Consider the following 17,432-nt stretch of genomic DNA (forward strand, 5'->3'; position numbering starts at 1 on the left):
TTGTGCGCCAGGGTAAGTGGCTCACGCCGTGCATATGTTTGTAATGGGAAAGGCCGCTATTGTTGGGGGTGGAAAGTAGTTCTAGGATTTCAAATATAGCAGTATTGCATTCATCAAGTGCCCGGAACCTGGAGTGATTTCGGGCCACACACGAGACTAAAGCTACGCAGCAGCTCCATTTGGGTTGTCGAGAAAAGCCGGGAGACGCTATACTACCTATACTGCCGACGAAAATACATAGCTTCAGTCAATTTGTTCCTCCATGACCAGGGCTAACTCCTTCAGGGGAAAGCGCTTGGGCTTTCTGCTTTCTGGGATATCTGAAACCGCCTTCTCCACTTGCTCTTCTATCATATGAATGATATTCCATGGAAGGTCACAATTGTACCAATCGTCTACCCAACAGTTGAAGCGGGCAAGGAGCATCAAGCCACCCCAGCCGAATCGCATCCTATGGGCCACGGCACGAATCGCATTATAGTGGTACGAGCTGACTTCTACCACTCTGAGTGAGGCCATGATGTCTGAGTAGCGGCGGCCCCCTCCAGTGTATTTGATTCCGAGAGTTTGTAACATCTGCGGAGGGGTAAGAGTCACAGGCGCGAATGGAGAGTTGTCTTCGAGCTGAGGAAAGAAGTATTTCATCTTCGCCACGAGTGGGACGTGCAGGAAGCTCGGGAAAACAGCATACCCAAGGTTGGGAAACGCGCCTAGGATTTGGCGTACAAGCTGGGCATTGTAATACCAGAGAGCAAGTAACTCTTTGAAGAAAAATTTCTCTATTGCCTGGAGGCCGGCCTCTCTCAGACGCTCACTGTCCCCAGTACCTCCTCCGTTTGGCCACTTCCTTTGGCAGTCGGCGATCTTCAGACCAGCGGCAACGCACTCGTCGACGAAGGTATTGACAAAATCGGTCTCGAACGGCCCATAACCCATACCTTCGACTCTACCTCTCATTACAGTCATAATCTCATCATCTGCCCATGTCACAGCGCAGACATATTCCAGGGAGTACGTGGCTTTTGCCAGTTCCTGCTGCACAGCAGAAACGTCAAGGAGCGAGTACGGATGGCAAAGCTTCACTATGCAGTCTCTTAACAGGGGGAAAGTCCTGACGTGACTCTCAGTGAAGAGCCGTCGGATTCTAACAAGATATCCATGTCTCGTGGACTTCCCCCTGAAAACCAAAGAGCGGGCAGTATGCGCCCAGGAAGGACAAGCTCCACGGACGCCTTTTGTTACACGAACGACTTGGCCGAATGACACAACTCGGCACGACAGCTCCTCCCGGGTGTGAACACTCGACGGGTTGTAGAGTTCTTCGGAGAAGAATAAGTCGAAAATGGGCAGAAGGATTTCTGGAGGAAATGAGAGGAGTAGATTTGGTGACCGGGTTGTTGGCTGCGGAACATAAGCCATGACCACGGTATACTTTGAAACAGCTCTGAGATGTGGATGCTCGTCTTCGAAGCGTAGAAGTGTATCAACGGCTCGCTACTCGCTGGGAATGTGAGAGATTTGGAAATTTGTTGGCTGTGAATACCAATACGAGGCCTTTGGACCCTGGGCTCCACCAAAACGTGCGGAGATGGTGGCGCCGAGGTCTTCGCTCCCAACGAATCGAGGTTTGGGGTCCATGATAATTCTCGGAGCCTCATCCAGGCTGCATAATTTGAGTGAAGAAGAACCAAATTAATTTGCGGAAGGGGGGTAGGGGGGAATCCGGAAGCCTTGACTGCTTCGAACATCGCCAGAATCATGTGATGATTGACTAGCCAAAAGCGGATTAGTGTCTACCAACGGTGTTGCTCTCCTTGCCTCGTCGGTTCCTCTCTCTCACAAGCCCCTGGCGTTGCGGGGCGAGCAATCGACTTCATCATATTTGTTGGGCCTTCCCGTTGCATCGCCTATGATGAATTCTCCCCCCTGTGACCGTAGGACTGAGATTCCTGCTTGTCATTAACCGATGCCGACATCTCTGCAGATTCGGAAAAGCGTCCATCTGCCACCCCGAGAGCCCCCGGCAACTGAAACCTACGTGCGCAATGGAGGAGACGCTCCCACTTCTTCACGGGCAAATTGCGTTATAGTCCGCTTAGGATGATAATGACACCGTACTCCGAGAGCTATCCAATCCCGGAAATCGAATCCAGTTCTATACCTAGCGTCTTATGCACCGCAATAAAACCGAGCATATCATATTATTTCACTTAGGATTACGCGGGAATCATTCTTCCCACATCAGTGAAGTGAGGGAGTAGATATCTGGGAGCTTCAATGTTTGTAACCCCGTTTACCTTAGTAGATTCTTGTAGTAGATCAGCCTAAATACTATAGTGCTTGAGCAAGATAAAATACCTGGCAAGGATAAGCACAGGCTTTGGAAGATTACAATAGCTGCCAGCGATATGTGTCTGCAGTTCACCCACACACTGGGGGTAATCAGCTATCCCCTAGCCTGGGCGAAGATTCAGTATACTTCTTTCTTGGGTCACATGCACGGGTCTACTGGTAAGTGTTCCTCTCCTTGAGGATTGATCCTGGCAGCTCCTGGTAGCTTATTTTGTCAAAGACTACAGATCATGGTAATTGCTTAGGGAAATTGTTGACCTCGAGGTACATAACAGATGATAGACCCATAGCCCCGTCGGTACAAACAATCTAAATCCAGTTTGAGTAGTTTGATCTGTTTGATATTCGTCTACATTGCTATGCATTCACATTTGTAAATATAGCTTGTTTGTGTATAAACTTGGCCTTTCAGTCTGCTGGTCACTATACCGCCCAGAACCACGAGGGCTCTACTACTACCACCATCCCTAAATACTCTCTTTCAGACAGATAAGATGCACACCCCCAACCGTGCAATCACCGGGGGCTCTATTGTTGTAGTCATCGGGGCAAACGGGTACATGGCCATCGAAACATGTTTACTGGTCAAGCAAATTTTGAATAGGTGTATACCATGTGCCTGTGGGGCAATATGCCTCCAATTTTGCAGACTATTTATATCACTAAACCTAAATTGGACAGAAAAATCCTCCTCCAGCTTTATCTGGACAATTCTGAAAACAAATGGCAGTAGGTTAGTCAGCTATTCCACATTGTTTCCAATCCCTTGAAGGCCTCAATATCGCACATCCTACATCCTCCCCTGTCTTCTGGACAAATTACCAATTTTGGTGCTCCCAAAAAAGCCAAAAAGAAAAGAATAGAAATTAACAAGTAAGTTTCTATCTAATTATAGATAACTAAAGTCTTGGATTATCCACTTATAGTTATATACAAGGTATTACGGCAGCCTCTTACCCGTCAGTACCCCGATCCTCTGAACGCTCCCATAATCTCGATCTATCCGTTCGCTAACTAACGGGGATTATTTCCGCAAAGACTCACCCAAGGCACATTCGTCCTAATAAGCGGCCGGCTTGGTGCCGTCTACGGCCATTAGCATGTCCTTGTCGCCAGCGCAAACTGGTTCATCATCTTCACGCTTGTAAATAGATTCTGCAAGAAATTTGTCGCATTTAATGCTACACACACACTATCAGGTATTGGGGGTGTGCTGATTATACCAAATGCTATTACCCTGATTAGTATATAGAAAGCTATGCAATATCGCCCTGGGATTCTTTGGTGCCTCCACACCAATTGGAAGTTATTTGGGGGCAATCTGGGTAGGGATATTCGTTAAATATGCAAGTTGGGAGTGGATTTTCTTCAATTTGCTTTCCCGGGCCCGACGGCAGCATTTAAGGCTTTGCTTACCTCGAGGCCTGTGGCAAGGCCAACCATGTTTGATATCATCTTGTGGCTGTGATTATAGTGCTTTGCATCCCAGGGATGTACTATAAGATTATACCTAAATCATGTTGCTCAGAACAACGAATACAATAATTGCGAGACACTTTCTTGTTGAGTGGTTGGTAGATATGTCCTCGAAGACCTGCGGAAGCTCCTCGGGGGCGGTAGTAGCGACAGTATCCATGACGACCTGGACTTTACTTACTTCCGTTAATTGCAGACGCAACGAAGGGAAAGACAAAATACCCAAAATACCTTTGTATTTAGTCAAGACAAATCTCTCATTATTTATCGATGCCCACTGGTGCTTCAAAATCCATAAACGGTTAAACAGACCAAGTTCCCGGATACGAGGCGAGAAACGGGTCCGGAGGTAACTAACTGTCCAAATCCATTCCAAACGTCCCTCAATTTTCCCTTTACGAACTCCCCATGTTTGGAAGCGACACCTGCGGCTTCGAATGGAAACGTTGATGAAGAAGTCTACAACCGCCGGGTGGAGCTCTTTGCATTCTTCCCCTTCTATCGAAACCTAGGTCTGCGAACCGAACAATTCGCCCTGGGTTCTTTATACTACCTCATAAACTACGGTTTTGAGGTTTACGTTGATCGATGTCTTACCGAGGATCCGTTAATTGACGACATCATTAGCAAATGTTGGCATAACAATTATACCACGATTGTGGAATTAGCCGCATATATGGACATACTCCTTCTTGGAAAACACAATAGCAGTAGCGCTTTTGATCCTGGATTCGAAAAGATCGTGCCGGTTGTTTGTGACTGTGCTGCTAGGCATCAGACATGGCACTTGGCACTGGCGTGGGAATTACTAGGGTGCAATGTGAACAATAATGGGTGAATCGAACCTCTACAATGTTTATTAAGAACAGATTTCTTGAATTGAATAACAGTAGGAGCACTAGGACTACTAGTACTGGCTGTTATTCCATGCTTTTCATCAATGGCCATCCCATCTCCTTCCCTCTGACCCATACACTCACTCGGTTATGGATTGGTCAGGTCATGGATGGCACTTCCAAATATTCACTCTTCACGAAGACGTAGCACATCGGTCAGGAACTCCTCATCTCGACTTGACTGCCCCGCCCAGACCCCGAAATCGCCCCGTGGGATCTTCCACTCCTGCGCAACAGCATCCCAGAAGGAAACATCCCGTCGCGTGAGATTGAAAGTGACGACCTCGCGCTGGCCAGGTTCGAGCATGATCTTCTCGAACCCGCGGAGCACCTTTGGAGGAGTGTTGGCCGTTGTCAGCTCTGCAGGACTTGTAGTTGGGAAGGAGAGGTACAGCTGGGGGACGGCGGCGCCTGTTGTTTCCCCGGTGTTATGCACTGCGACGGAAACAGATGCGACTACTTCCCATAGACTTGGATGTCCGCCAGGCTGCGGTATACCCGGGTTCCCGGACTCGGGAGGATAGGCCTGCAACTGCGATTTGCCGGTTGGACTTGTACGGCGGATATGTAAGTTGGAAAGCGTAAAGGTTGTGTACGACAGTCCGAACCCAAATTCATACCGGGGGGCGACCGCGGCATGATCGAAGTGGCGGTAGTCTATCATCAGGCCTTCGGTGAAGTCGAGCTGCCAGCCGTTTGGGTCCGTGACGTCGGTGAGATTGACAATGGGGGTGTTGTAGTCTTTTTCACTGTAGGCGATAGTGTACGGGAGTTTTCCTGAGGGGCTCACGTCCCCGAACAGGATATCTGCAAGGGAATTCCCTGCCTGTTCTCCTGGGTAGTGCGCTGCGAGGATAGCGGTGACGTTGTCATTATCTGCCCAGGGGAGAACAACCGGACCAGGATTATGCATGACAACGACGGTGTTTGGGCACGACCCGGAAGATGTCACGGTCTCGACGACATTTGTTGCATCATAGTCCAGCTCCAAACTATGGTCTTCTCCCTCTGTGGCAAATTGTTTCAGAAAAACAATGCAGACGTCAGGAGCAGGGTAGATGCCTTCTAGATTCTCACTCGTGAGAACATCATTGTCCAGCACGGACTGGATATAAGAGTGAGGACTGCGGTCCCGAATAGCTTCTAGCGGCGATACCAGATCCTGAATTCGCCCCGACCCGGTCCCCCCTCCGTTGGATCCCGTAGCCATTACCCCAATGGGTGCATCTACAACGAAAGGTCCGCCAGAGGGTGCCCCTGCATCGTTCCCAAACACACCGATACGCTTCGGGGAATGCAAGGGCAGTGTCCCGGCGACGTTCTTCAGGAGGACAGTGGATGCCGCTCCCATTTCGCGAATCAACTGGGCATGATCCGCGCGGACATCCCGGTTCATATCGTCTGGCGGGCTCAAATTGAAAGGATCTTTGAAATCAGGGTACACGTCGCCGGTAACACCTGCGGTTATCTGTGAGGTGTCGCGGTCAATTGTTGGGAAGCTTTCTCGATCTTGTCGTAAGAAGTAATACGGCGTCAAAACGCGATGAACCATATCATCGAGTCGGGTGGCTTCCAAACTGCCATTGTTTATCATTGTGGTGATATTCCTCCCAAACCACGACTCGATATCCTCGCTCGCTCCGCTGCCGGCCAATGGACCAGGCATGTCCATGTCGAGACCTGAGAGTATTGAATTGAGACCGGAGTGCGTGCCCCCCCAGTCTGACAGCACGTAGCCCCGGAACCCCAGTTCCGTCTTCAGAAGTCCATTCAGCGCCTTGCTGTTCTCACAGGCATAGGTCTGGTTGATACGATTGTAGGCGCACATTATAGAAGAAGTTCCGGCACGGACGGCGTTGGCAAACGGCCAGAGATAGACCTCATGCATAGTCCGATCATCCACATTAGAAGACAGTGCCTCTATGGTCACTCCATCCTCGTTACTGCTCGGGTTGCGTTGCGTTTCCTGCTCGTTAGCGATGTAATGCTTCGGGCAGGCTGTAGAACCGTCTTAGCACTATCCTCTGGGGGACCTGATTCACAGCTTCAGAACGAACGGACGGACCTTGGACACCTTGAGACTGAACGCCCCTGATTGTTTCCTCCATAGCAACGCCTGCTAGGTATGGATCGGGGCCAAAGCTTTCCCAATTGCGTCCACCAAATGGGGATCTCCCTAATGGACCAGCGACAGGACTATGAAAGTCGGTTGAGATCAGCTCAGTGAAGCTTCAATTGAACTGTATATATCTAGTTGCATACCCAAGCATTATATGAGCGCCTTTGGCGAAGAATTCCTGGCCCAGTTCCACTCCTCGTTGATGCATCAATTTTTTGTCCCATGTCGCAGCCGCGGACACACCAGCAGGAAACGTGCTGGCGTAGCTGACTTGCTTGATTGCCAGCGGCCCATCCTGCAGGCACAGCCCTTTGAATCCCAGACGGGGGATCTCGGGGATATTCCCGACGCAGGGTCCCTCAACCCCGGTGACCATGAACAACTTTTCCTCTAGGGTCATCTTCGCTGTGAGCGACTGTGCTTGGATGAATGCATCTTTCCAGTCGCCGCTTCCGGTCGCGTTAGCTAGGGAACCGTTAGCCTTGTTCAGCTGAAGTAGATGGTACTGGCAAAGACTAACGCGAAGGGAAGAAACTATCCTGTTGATAATGTGCTAGGCCGAATTCCGCATGAGTTAGTAGACATGCCCCGGCGAGAATCTGAACGGCTCGCATGATAGAGTGTCTACGTTATATACTGCCGAAGGTTCTATGTGAAATCCAGCAGATGATACAGGTTCAGCAGAAGAAAGAGGTCGCAAATTCAGCATCTTGCTTCGGCGAGCCTCCGATAATGCCTAGACTTTTATAAGTGTTTTGCAAAAGAATTCGGCCCAGTGAGGGGTTGTTGTCTTCCTGGTTTAGCTTCAGGCTCAGATTGTGAAGTGACGCATACGGGATTATATCCGATACCCATTGGGAGACACGGAGTAAACCATAAAGGAGCTCGATGCCGCGGAGTGATTGGAGTTGCATTGCAATTGCATATCCTAGTATCAGTGAGGAAGGCCCCCAGCCAGCCCCCGGCCCCGGAATGCCTCATACACCTGCTCCAATCTCCAGCAACCGGGAACCCCGTGGATGCAGCTCTTCAGTGAGCATGCGAAATTTCAAAACTTCGGAAAGTCGGCTGGACAGCCGACAAACTGTCCATCTGACAATCTTTTGAATCACCAACTGTACTTGGATTGCTGCAATTGTCCTTGCAAAGCCAACGTCGCCCGTGATCCTGGAGTATCATACTTCCTGCCAACTGCCAATAGCTAGATGGTGACGAGATCCTCTGACTTCCGAGTCTGTTAGATGTTCTGCTTAGGCCAATTATGTATGCCTCTCGGTGCGATATAAAGTTTCTCAGGAGCGCGAAGACATGCGTAGGTTAGTTTCTATGTATGACACGAAGTATGGCCGTGATTTGAAAAGGAAGCATTCTCGGCTCAAGGCGAGTATCAGACAACCACGCTTCACCAGGAAGTTTATAATCTGGAAACAGAGATTCACAAAATCATAGTCAATCTCTCCAACCGCAACATCCCTGGTAGATTACCCATGTCAAAGTTCCGATGCAGATTTCCATGGGTTCTTCTGTTTGAGCCACGGAGGAGCTCCGAGGAGATTCAAGATGACTAAGCGCGGAAGTGAGCAATCAGGGGGTGGAAGTGGGTGATGAATCTGAGTTGCTAACTAGAGTTGATGTTGCGAGTTCGATACCTGCAAGAAGACCTTTCACGATGACCATATGAGGAAGGAGCAAATGATGGCTGGAAGTGAAACGAGACATGGAGGTGGCGAAGCAATAATGGTGCTGGCCGATCCTCATATGGTCGGGTGTGTGTTAATCCGTCACCGACGATTGTTTGCAGGTAAGAACAGCGGAGGATGAAGAGGGGGAAAGAAAGCTAACAATACATTCACAATAGCACTATGGATGCAGAAGATTGAGGGAGAATATAACTTAATACAATGCACAAGTCTGCAGCTAGACAAATTAGCTGCTTTATTCTCCTTAGGTTATATGCTTTCACGAGTAGATATGGGTATAATCGTATGCACAGATGTGTCCATAACAATAGACAGACAAGACAGAATTGCTCCGAGTAAAGAGGCGAGTCATATTTCCAAGGCTCAAAAAGAGGCACCCACGTCGGATGACGGCGCAATAGCTGGTTCAACAGGTTGATCAGTCGCAGCCACCTTGCGTCCGTCCTGCTCCATGCCGAGTATCTGCCACGCACGGCCCATCATGCCATGGCCCAACCCTTGAGGGAAGCTAGCGACCACAGAAGGGCGAGACGTGTGGCCCTGCCGTCGGGAGAGTCTTTCCTTCTTAGCGGCGGCTAGCCGGTCCTGTTCGCGCTCGTGGCCGACGACTTCTTCCTTCCATTCGGCCCAGCGTTCGAAGTTCTCGCGCTGCTGGAGAACCTGGTAGCGGAGCTTCTCCTTTGACGGGCGCCAGCCGGTGCGGTTGTGCGTGGACTTGAGGTCGCAGGGGTTGGACTCTTGGGTTAGCTTGAGGAGGTGAGCGAAGACGTCGCGGCTTTCGGACGCGGTTTGCAGCATCTTTTCTCGTTGAGGGCTGGCAGTTGATTTGCGAGAAAGTGGGGCGTCCAGCCACGAGTGTAGCTCGGCTGATCGTTGCACGGAGTATGGATCGAGGATGTTGGCGCGGCGACTCTCTTCCCGGAGGAAGCGGACGGCGGCTTGAAGGCTTTGCACTTCTGCGCGTAGTGCTTCATTTTCTTGCATTGTAGCCAGGGAGACGGCATTGTCGACGACAGCGCCGGTCGTCGCAGTGACGCCTCCGGCGGTGCCGGACATGCGTTTGACTCGTTCAAGTTGTGCCTTGATTTCGTCCCGTTCAGCCTCGACAACCTGGAGGTCTTTACGCTGGGATTGCACCGTAGATTTGAGGCCTGACTCCTGCGCCGCCATCTCCTCGATCTTGGCTTCTAGGTCTTTTACAGCGGCTGCCTTCTTGCTTGCTTCACGCATGCGAGACTCCACCAATTCTACTTTGATGGTTTGCTCCTCGATGGTCTTGTCCTTGACCCCTAGTGCGGTAGATGCTTCGTGGATTTCGTTTTTCAGACGACGGATTTCCTCCTCGGCATCCGGGGAGTTCACCTTGTTAGACTTGAGCTCCGCAGATCGTGCGATCCACGGGGAGGGGCGTCTCTCAAACTCGGACGTAATGGACAAGTCGGATGAGATAGAGCCGAGTTCCTCTAGGGTACCGCCCAACCCGCGCAGCATAGTGAAAATGAAGGACATAGCATCGTCGCTGTCGCTGCCCGCCTCCGGCGCTCGGTACAGAGCGGAGATTTGGGACATGTTTGTCAATATCTCCTGCAGGGAAATCGGCTCCGCACGACTCTCGTCGCTAAAGAGTCCAACAATATTCTCTCCCAACTGCCGAGAAAGACTTGAGAGATCCTTGGCGGAATCTTCTGCTTGCTTGAACGGGTCGCAAGCATCGTGCGAGAGAGCAAGAGACCTTGACCGTAGATCGTTGACGGCGCGGCGGATCTTTCCCATGGCAACTTTCAGGCTGCGAGATTGGGATATGAAATCTTCCATCTTGCCAAAGAGGAATTTGGCCTCCTCATCAGCGTCCTCTCCGTGCGGAATTTTAGACTGTAGCAGTGTCAGAAGCCGCGACATTGATGATACCAAATTCTCAATGTAAGAAAATGTCAGCCCTGAGCGCATACAGAGTTCGTCGGCAAATGCCTCCAAGGATGTTGGGAGCAGAGTTTCCGCAAGATGTGACAATAGAGCGATGGATCTTTGCAGCTCCACAGCACACTTTTTCATATTCACCTCGTTCTTCTTCAGTCCCTCGAGCCAGAAATTCAATGTGCGCTCGACGGGTTCCAATTCAAAGAGGGAGCCTTGGATGCCGCCGAAGCTTTCTGCAGAACAGCTTGAGATGTGATTCTCGAATCGACTGCAGATAGAGGATATCCAGAGAAGCTTCTCGAGGATGTCATGAGCAGTGAAAACATCTTCGACTCCGAGAGATATGGACGCTTGCTCAGAAACCATACCTTCAATGGTCATGCTCATCAAGGATGCTTTGGAGCCGACTCGCTTGAAGCGCAAAAGAGCAAGGACAGAGTTCCTTTCAGTCTCATAGTACTCAGGCAAATACAGTTTGACGATAGACAGATGCTGCGTATCTTCATCTGCTTCGATGCGTTTGAGCTCATTGTCAATGGTCTTTGTCTGGGCTTTCGCAACCGAAGATTGCAACTTGAGGTTCAGGTCCATCATTGCTCTGGAGCGTGCAGTAAGATCGGTGGCTTCGGCTTCTGTTATCTGCTGTGAGGCTCGCATGTCCTCTAGATCGGCTTGCAAAGTTGAAACAAGCTCTCGGAAACGTGTGAGTGTATATTCTAGGTCTTCAATCACTTCATCCTGCTGCAAAACTTTCCGATTTTGGTCGTTATAAAGGGACTTCTGGTGCTCAATCTCCTCTTGTAGCTGTTTCTCCGTCTCGATATGGTTCCATTCCAGCTCGTCGTTGACCTCCTTCAAATCCTCTAGATCAGCGATTGCCGAGGTAAGCTCATTTATTTCTTCCTGATAGCGCATATTCTTATCAGCCAGCTCTTCAATCATCTCTTCAGCACCAAGAGCGGTCTCGAGCTGCTGTTTGAGATCTTCCACGTTGTTTTCGGACACCAGTAACTTCTCCTTCGTAGCCTCATATTGCGACTTGACAGCAGCATAATCCTCAAGATCCTGCTGGAGCTCCTGGATCTGGTCCCTTAAATCTGATTCCTGCTGCTGGGTCATGTCACGGAGGCGGAGAAGAGCTTCGCGAAGTCGTTCGTTTGTCTTCTCCATTTGTAACCAGCCATGGCTAGATCTCTCCTCGGGGCTCATGACCTGACCAAACTCCTCGTTCTCTTCTTTTAAAACTTCCACCTCCAACTCCAGTTCCTCAACCTTTAGTTTCAGCGCTTCGCACTCATTCTTAAAGGACTCGGCGGTCTCTTCTGCCATTTCGCGGTCAAGGGTCGCAATTTCCATAAGCGTATCATGCTCTGTCTGGATTTTTTCGACTTGCTCAGCTCTTTCTTCCGCCTCTTTTAGTTTTTTACGCAGCTCTGTGAGTTCGAGCTGCTGTGGCTGATATTTTGCCTGTAGTTTTTGGATGATTGCCTCAAATTTATCACGCTCTGTCCGCAATTGCTCCAGGGTTTTCAGCTTTTCTCGGTCGTCCGCGCGTTTCTTCTCCATCACTCTCAGCTTGGTCTTCAGTTCGTCAAGCTCTCGGGTCAGGGCGCTACTTGGGGCAGGCCGCTGCGATGCGGATTGAGCGGGGGATGGACGTGCAGGGGGGGCCCGCGCGGCAGGTTTCGAACGTCCGGGTGTCGGTTCCGCGCTCTCGGGGATATCCCCCGTGCCATCGTTGGAATCCTGGTCCAAATCATCCGCCGTCGGGCTGGGTATTTCTTCTGGTGCTTTGTTTGAAACCGTGGGTCGCAGGGCCGGTCGCTTCGACAATCCCGTTACCGACAAAGACCCTTGTAGACTCTGCCTGCTTGTCCTGGCGCCTGGTCCGGATATAGATGTTCGAGAGGCGCGAGAGGTGGAAGATGGAGGTGGAGGAGGACCCATGGAGCCCTTTGTAGGAGCGAGTCGGGGCTTGGGTGCGGCGGCGGAGGATCGTGGGGTGTTGGTACCGGATGAGCGACCGGAGAGAGGCGTTGAGGAGGTAGTAAGCTGCTTTGTGGGCGACTTGGACGGGGACTAGATTGAGAGTCGGTTAGGGACAGCCGCAGTATCAGTTTATTGCCGGTAGCGTACCTTCAAAGACAACCGTTGCGTCACGCCTTTCGGGGCAGGTGTCGGACTAGAAGACCCAACGCTCTGTCGTTGGGGGTTCGTAGAAGATATAGAAGCCGGTCTCCTTAGTCCTGGTCCTGTGGAGATACCACTCGGGGCTCGGGTTCTGCTCTGCGTAGCCGTCGTGCCGGGCCTGGGAGCTGGTTTGGCAGCTCGGGCTGGTCGTTCGACGATTCCAGTGATAATAGCTGGGCGAACAAACATCCCAAAACCAGGTTCACAGTCGAAGTAGCGCTCTCCCTGGACAGATCCATCGTTCTTTCCATCGCCATCCTCCAATTCAACGCCAACCCAGTCGCCCGTTGCGAAGCTTGTGGTCCCAATAAACCGGACGGTGGCCTGTCGACCGTCGCTGAGAGTGACCACGCAGCCCACGGATAGTTCTGCCATATTGATCAGCGCGATAGGGAGCTCCTACGCGCACAATTGGCCCAGGAACAAGTGACCCGGGCACAGGAGGGAGGGTAGGAGGAGGAGTGGTGCTCGCGGCCTTGTTGTTGTTTGTCCGCCAGGGGAACCGCCGTTGATGGTTTCGGTTCGGCGATCCGCGTGTCTTGGTGCCTTAAAGGTAAGGCACACAAATGTTCATCTCTTGTTGTTGGAGATTCGTCCTTTCACCCTTTCATCCTTTCATCCCTTCGACCCCTGGCACTCTGTCGAGGGCTCCTGTCATCCGCTGTCTCTACGGAAGTTATTGACCCCCGTCGAACCCGGAGCGTGCGGTGTCGGGGGAATCGAGTACTCCTTGTCTCCTTTGCCCTAGCATCCCTTTGATCCGCTACGCTGCGTGTGCGTGCCTTGTCAAGATGGAGGATCTCGTGCAAATTGAGGAGCCTACTCCAGGATGGGATGATGTTCTTGGAAGGGAGTTACTCCTTGGCTGCTTCTTGTGCCTTATCAACTCGCCTACAATGGCGAGTATGAGTCGCAAAGGGAGTGCCTGGATTGCCCTCAAACCCTCGAGTGGATTCTGTGAGCGTGGAAGATCAGGTATAAAGAACTGTAGGACTCGACCAATTTAACCTCGCTCTAAATAACCCAGTAACTAACTCTCTGGCTTCTTCTCCGTTATTTGACTGCCATTGCATCTTGTGGTATTGTCTTATATATCTCATCCCACTCCTGATATAACTCGCCGTAAAGCACCAACACCACTCGTTAGGGCTACAGTTATGCGGCCCTTAACATCCTTGGGTGCCCTCTCAGCCATTGCCAGCGTAGCCGCTGCGGGCGCGCCTTCGGCTCAACAATGGGCTGAGAGGTCGATCTATGTACGTTCTCATCAAACTACTAGCGAAGCAGAGCTGATACGGCCCCCATTATAGCAAGTTATGACGGATCGCTTTGCCCGGTCAGCAAACTCAGCAGACGAGCCCTGTGATCCGTACAAATACTGTGGAGGCTCGTGGGCTGGAATCATCGACAAGCTGGACTACGTCCAAGACCTTGGATTCACTGCTGTCCAAATCTCGCCTGTCGTGGAGAATATTCCGGACAACACCAAGAATGGAGAAGCGTATCACGGATACTGGCCGCAGAATCTGTATTCTCTGAACGAGAATTTTGGGACGGCAAACGATCTCCGAAAGCTATCTAAGGAACTACACAAGCGAGGCATGTATCTGATGGTTGATGTCGTGATCAATGATATGGCCCAGGTTGTCAACGGGTCGAGTACGCACGGCGAACCCGATATCGACTGGTCACGGCTTGTTCCTTTCAACGATGAGAAGTACTACCACTCCTTCTGCAGCATAACGGACTGGAATGACCCAGACAATTCCAAGAACTGCTGGTTTAGCGTTGACACCGTTGCTCTTCCCGACCTCAAGACGGAGGACGAGCGAGTTGTCTCGATGATTCAGGAATGGGCCAAGGGCTTGGTTGGTAATTACTCCATCGACGGCCTCCGCATCGATGCCACCAAGCATATGGATGATGAGTACTTAACCAGCTTCGGCGAGGCTGCTGGGGTATTCACGATGGGGGAGGTCTACACAGAAAACACAGACGCCGTCTGCAGGTACCAGGAGTTTGTGTCTGGTCTTTTGAACTATCCCCTCTACCCACCCACTATCCAGGCCTTCACCGCGGGAAACATGCCGGGGCTTGCTGAGAGGGTCCGGACCATACACAGTCAATGCAAAGACTTTACTCGCCTGGCAACTTTCGTGGAGAACCACGACACTCCTCGCTTTGCGTCCTTGGTCAATGACACAACTGTACGATATCTCCTCATGGCACGATGATCCTGGTCCCACGTACTAACAACAACCCAGCTCGCAAAGAACGCACTCGCGTTCAACATCCTTTCCGACGGCATACCAATTGGTAAGCCCTCCGCCCTCCCGAGGTCCCCCAAACCCTTCCACCACAACCCCAAAATCCCTAACCACATAGAAAAAACAGTCTACCAAGGCCAAGAACAACACATGCGCGGCGAATTCGCCCCCTTCAACCGCGCCCCCCTGTGGAACACCAACTACGACACACAAAACCCGCTCTACAACACCACCGCAACGCTCAACACCCTCCGCAACCACGCCATCCGCCTCGACAGAGACTACGTCCCCACCCACAGCAAAGAGCTGTACGTCGACGGCTCGACATACGCGACGCGAAAGGGCGCCGAGGGATCCCAGGTTCAGGTTGTATCTGTCTTCTCGAACCAGGGGTCCACCGGTGGCTCGTATGAACTTGTAGTTCCGGGGGCGTTTGCGCCGGGGACGGAGGCGGTGGAGGTTCTTACTTGTGCGAGGGTTACGGCGGATACCGCGGGGAGGATTGTTGTTGAGATGGATGCTGGGGAGCCGAAGGTTTTCTTTCCCTTGAAGAAGATGCCGGGGTCTGGGCTGTGTGGGTTTAGGAAGCGGAAGACGGCGTTGTGTGCGACTGGGAAGGGGAATACTACGACAACTACTACGACGACTCCTCCTGGGGGGGATAATCACACTACGGAGGAGACGGGCTATGAGCAGGCGTCGAGTGGGAGTGAGGGTTCGGTTTCTGTGGCTATGGTTCTGCTGGGTGTTTTTGCTGGGGTTGTGAATTGGTGTCTTTGATACTTGGCTTTAGTTTTTTTTTTCCTTTCTTGACGTTCTTTTCGCCTCTTGGTAAGCTGGGCTTTGGAGGCTAGTTGATATCGTATCTCATAATAATTGACATTAGGATGTTCTATGACTTCTTTGGCCAGTAATCTAGAAGTTTTCAAACAGCTGGGTGAGTACTGAAGCCTTTTTGCAACACTATAGCATTATACACATCCAGGCTCTATTAACGTCTAATCGTGCGTCGCGGGGTATTATTTCTTGAAGAACTGGGGAAAGCATGTCCGTAGCTCCTCCAGATCGCGTATCTGAAATTGTGAGACGGGAACGTCGGGTGCCTGAAGCTGGGGCTCGACAAGGTGGACAACCTGCCAACCACGGGCCGCAGCGTGCTTGCAATTCAAAGCAGAATCATCTGTGTGTTGTCAGCGGATGCTCGTCCTCGATCGAAAGACCGCCTTATAACAGAGACTGGAGACAAACTAACCAACAAAATAGCATTGCTCCGAACTCGATGCGCCAGCATCCTTCTCGGCCTTGTCATACATCATCTGCGTCGGCTTGCAGATTAGCGGTGGCCGCGCGTAGTCGCAGTATGTGATGCCCTCGAACAGATCGTCTACTTGTAGCAGTTTCACCACGCGCAGGGCGTGGGTGACGTATGCGTTTGTCAGAAGCCATAGTTTCACCTTGTCCCGGTCGATATCCTCGAGTAACTTGCGCAGCTTGAGATCTGGCTTCAGAATGTTGTCGAGTGGCAGCGCATCGTCGACCTGACGGTTAAACTCGAGGGGGTCGATCTTGTGGTGGCGCGTAAGCCCTTCAATGGCCAGTCCGTATTCCTTGTAGTATTTCATGTGGAGCATGTGCGCGTCGTCTTCGTTGAGGGAGAGGTGGTGGACAAAGAATTCGTCTGTAGGGGAAACGATGTTAGTAGGGGGACTGAGGTTGTGAACCGGGACCACGTACGGATCAATTTCTGCATCTCATCGTGTATATTGCTTTCTACGCGGAGTCTTATCGTCAGTTTCGGTCAGAGGCGAAGGATTGACTAGGACCGCGGGAAGGGTTATCGCACTTCGAGAGTACAGCTGGTGAAAGCGTTGTCAGTGATGGGTCAATTCTGGAGTTAACAATACATACACAGTTGTCTATGTCGAAGAAGAAGATTGGCCGAGAATCTGACATTGTGCTGAACGATCTGATCGAGGTAATCTCTTGTCTCTTGTAAAAGGGAGCGTTGGCCGGGAGCAACGAGTGGATGCGGGGGAACAAGCGGCAGATGAGAGGTGCGGGAGAGAGGAGTGGACTTGGGGAGGCGAAGGGGGAGAAAGCGCATATCCTCCTTTGAGCGATGAGTCACAATCTCCCAGTGCCACTGAACTCACAATGCTCACTCCAATCTCGTTTGCAACTCTGACTGGAATAGTGCAAGAGAACTACTGGTTACTTTTGTCGTACTTCCAGCTGCGAGTGCGGCCGCGCCCGCTGTTCCACAGAGAGCTTAGCGTCTGCGGCAGCCAAGGAAAAAGCAGGTGATCTGGTCCGATTTTCCTCGACCAAACCTGTGAAGCTGCTGTGCACTTTTCCTTCGACTCAACTCCTCGGCTCCATCGTCTCGCTGAACATATCACTGATATAATCGAGTCACTATTTTTAGTGAGCTAGGAGATTGAACTTGACACTCTTGACCTGGATAGGTCATGCCGCTATATTAACTCGCTGCTCAGGGATTGCTCTGGGAGTCTAA

The 17,432-nt window shown here is 51.2% G+C and overlaps 5 protein-coding genes across 5 annotated transcripts; 1 reads left to right on the top strand and 4 right to left on the bottom strand.

The window, feature by feature from the left end:
* Positions 1 to 87: 87 nt before the first annotated feature.
* Positions 88 to 1,693, bottom strand: BJX67DRAFT_315178 (uncharacterized protein). Its single transcript, XM_071027220.1, has one exon. The coding sequence runs from the start codon at positions 1,417 to 1,419 to the stop codon at positions 244 to 246; it is 1,176 nt and encodes a 391-aa protein (XP_070880978.1). The 5' UTR covers positions 1,420 to 1,693; the 3' UTR covers positions 88 to 243.
* A 3,158-nt stretch (positions 1,694 to 4,851) lies between these two features.
* On the bottom strand, positions 4,852 to 7,457 carry BJX67DRAFT_386019 (beta-glucosidase; the record flags this gene model as incomplete). Its single annotated transcript, XM_071033980.1, has 4 exons — positions 4,852 to 6,722; positions 6,790 to 6,920; positions 6,987 to 7,308; positions 7,364 to 7,457. 4 exons carry the CDS (start codon positions 7,455 to 7,457, stop codon positions 4,852 to 4,854), a joined length of 2,418 nt encoding a protein of 805 aa, XP_070880979.1.
* A 1,149-nt stretch (positions 7,458 to 8,606) lies between these two features.
* On the bottom strand, positions 8,607 to 13,128 carry BJX67DRAFT_367195 (putative dynactin). Its single transcript, XM_071030494.1, has 2 exons — positions 12,597 to 13,128; positions 8,607 to 12,539 (listed from the first exon to the last, which is right to left on the bottom strand). The coding sequence occupies exons 1-2, from the start codon at positions 13,023 to 13,025 to the stop codon at positions 8,907 to 8,909; spliced, it is 4,062 nt and encodes a 1,353-aa protein (XP_070880980.1). The 5' UTR covers positions 13,026 to 13,128; the 3' UTR covers positions 8,607 to 8,906.
* Positions 13,129 to 13,271: 143 nt separating this feature from the next.
* Positions 13,272 to 15,783, top strand: BJX67DRAFT_367197 (alpha-amylase). The gene is made up of 5 exons (XM_071030495.1): positions 13,272 to 13,637; positions 13,711 to 13,906; positions 13,961 to 14,857; positions 14,915 to 14,966; positions 15,045 to 15,783. The coding sequence occupies exons 2-5, from the start codon at positions 13,808 to 13,810 to the stop codon at positions 15,695 to 15,697; spliced, it is 1,701 nt and encodes a 566-aa protein (XP_070880981.1). The 5' UTR covers positions 13,272 to 13,637; positions 13,711 to 13,807; the 3' UTR covers positions 15,698 to 15,783.
* BJX67DRAFT_367199 (putative pyrimidine 5'-nucleotidase) lies at positions 15,767 to 17,129 on the bottom strand. The gene is made up of 5 exons (XM_071030496.1): positions 16,826 to 17,129; positions 16,761 to 16,773; positions 16,652 to 16,687; positions 16,170 to 16,595; positions 15,767 to 16,097 (listed from the first exon to the last, which is right to left on the bottom strand). Exons 1-5 carry the CDS (start codon positions 16,868 to 16,870, stop codon positions 15,937 to 15,939), a joined length of 681 nt encoding a protein of 226 aa, XP_070880982.1. The 5' UTR covers positions 16,871 to 17,129; the 3' UTR covers positions 15,767 to 15,936.
* Positions 17,130 to 17,432: the final 303 nt, after the last annotated feature.

Source organism: Aspergillus lucknowensis (genome assembly GCF_044049455.1).
Source record: "Aspergillus lucknowensis strain CBS 449.75 chromosome Unknown BJX67scaffold_75, whole genome shotgun sequence".
Lineage (NCBI taxonomy): Eukaryota > Fungi > Ascomycota > Eurotiomycetes > Eurotiales > Aspergillaceae > Aspergillus > Aspergillus lucknowensis.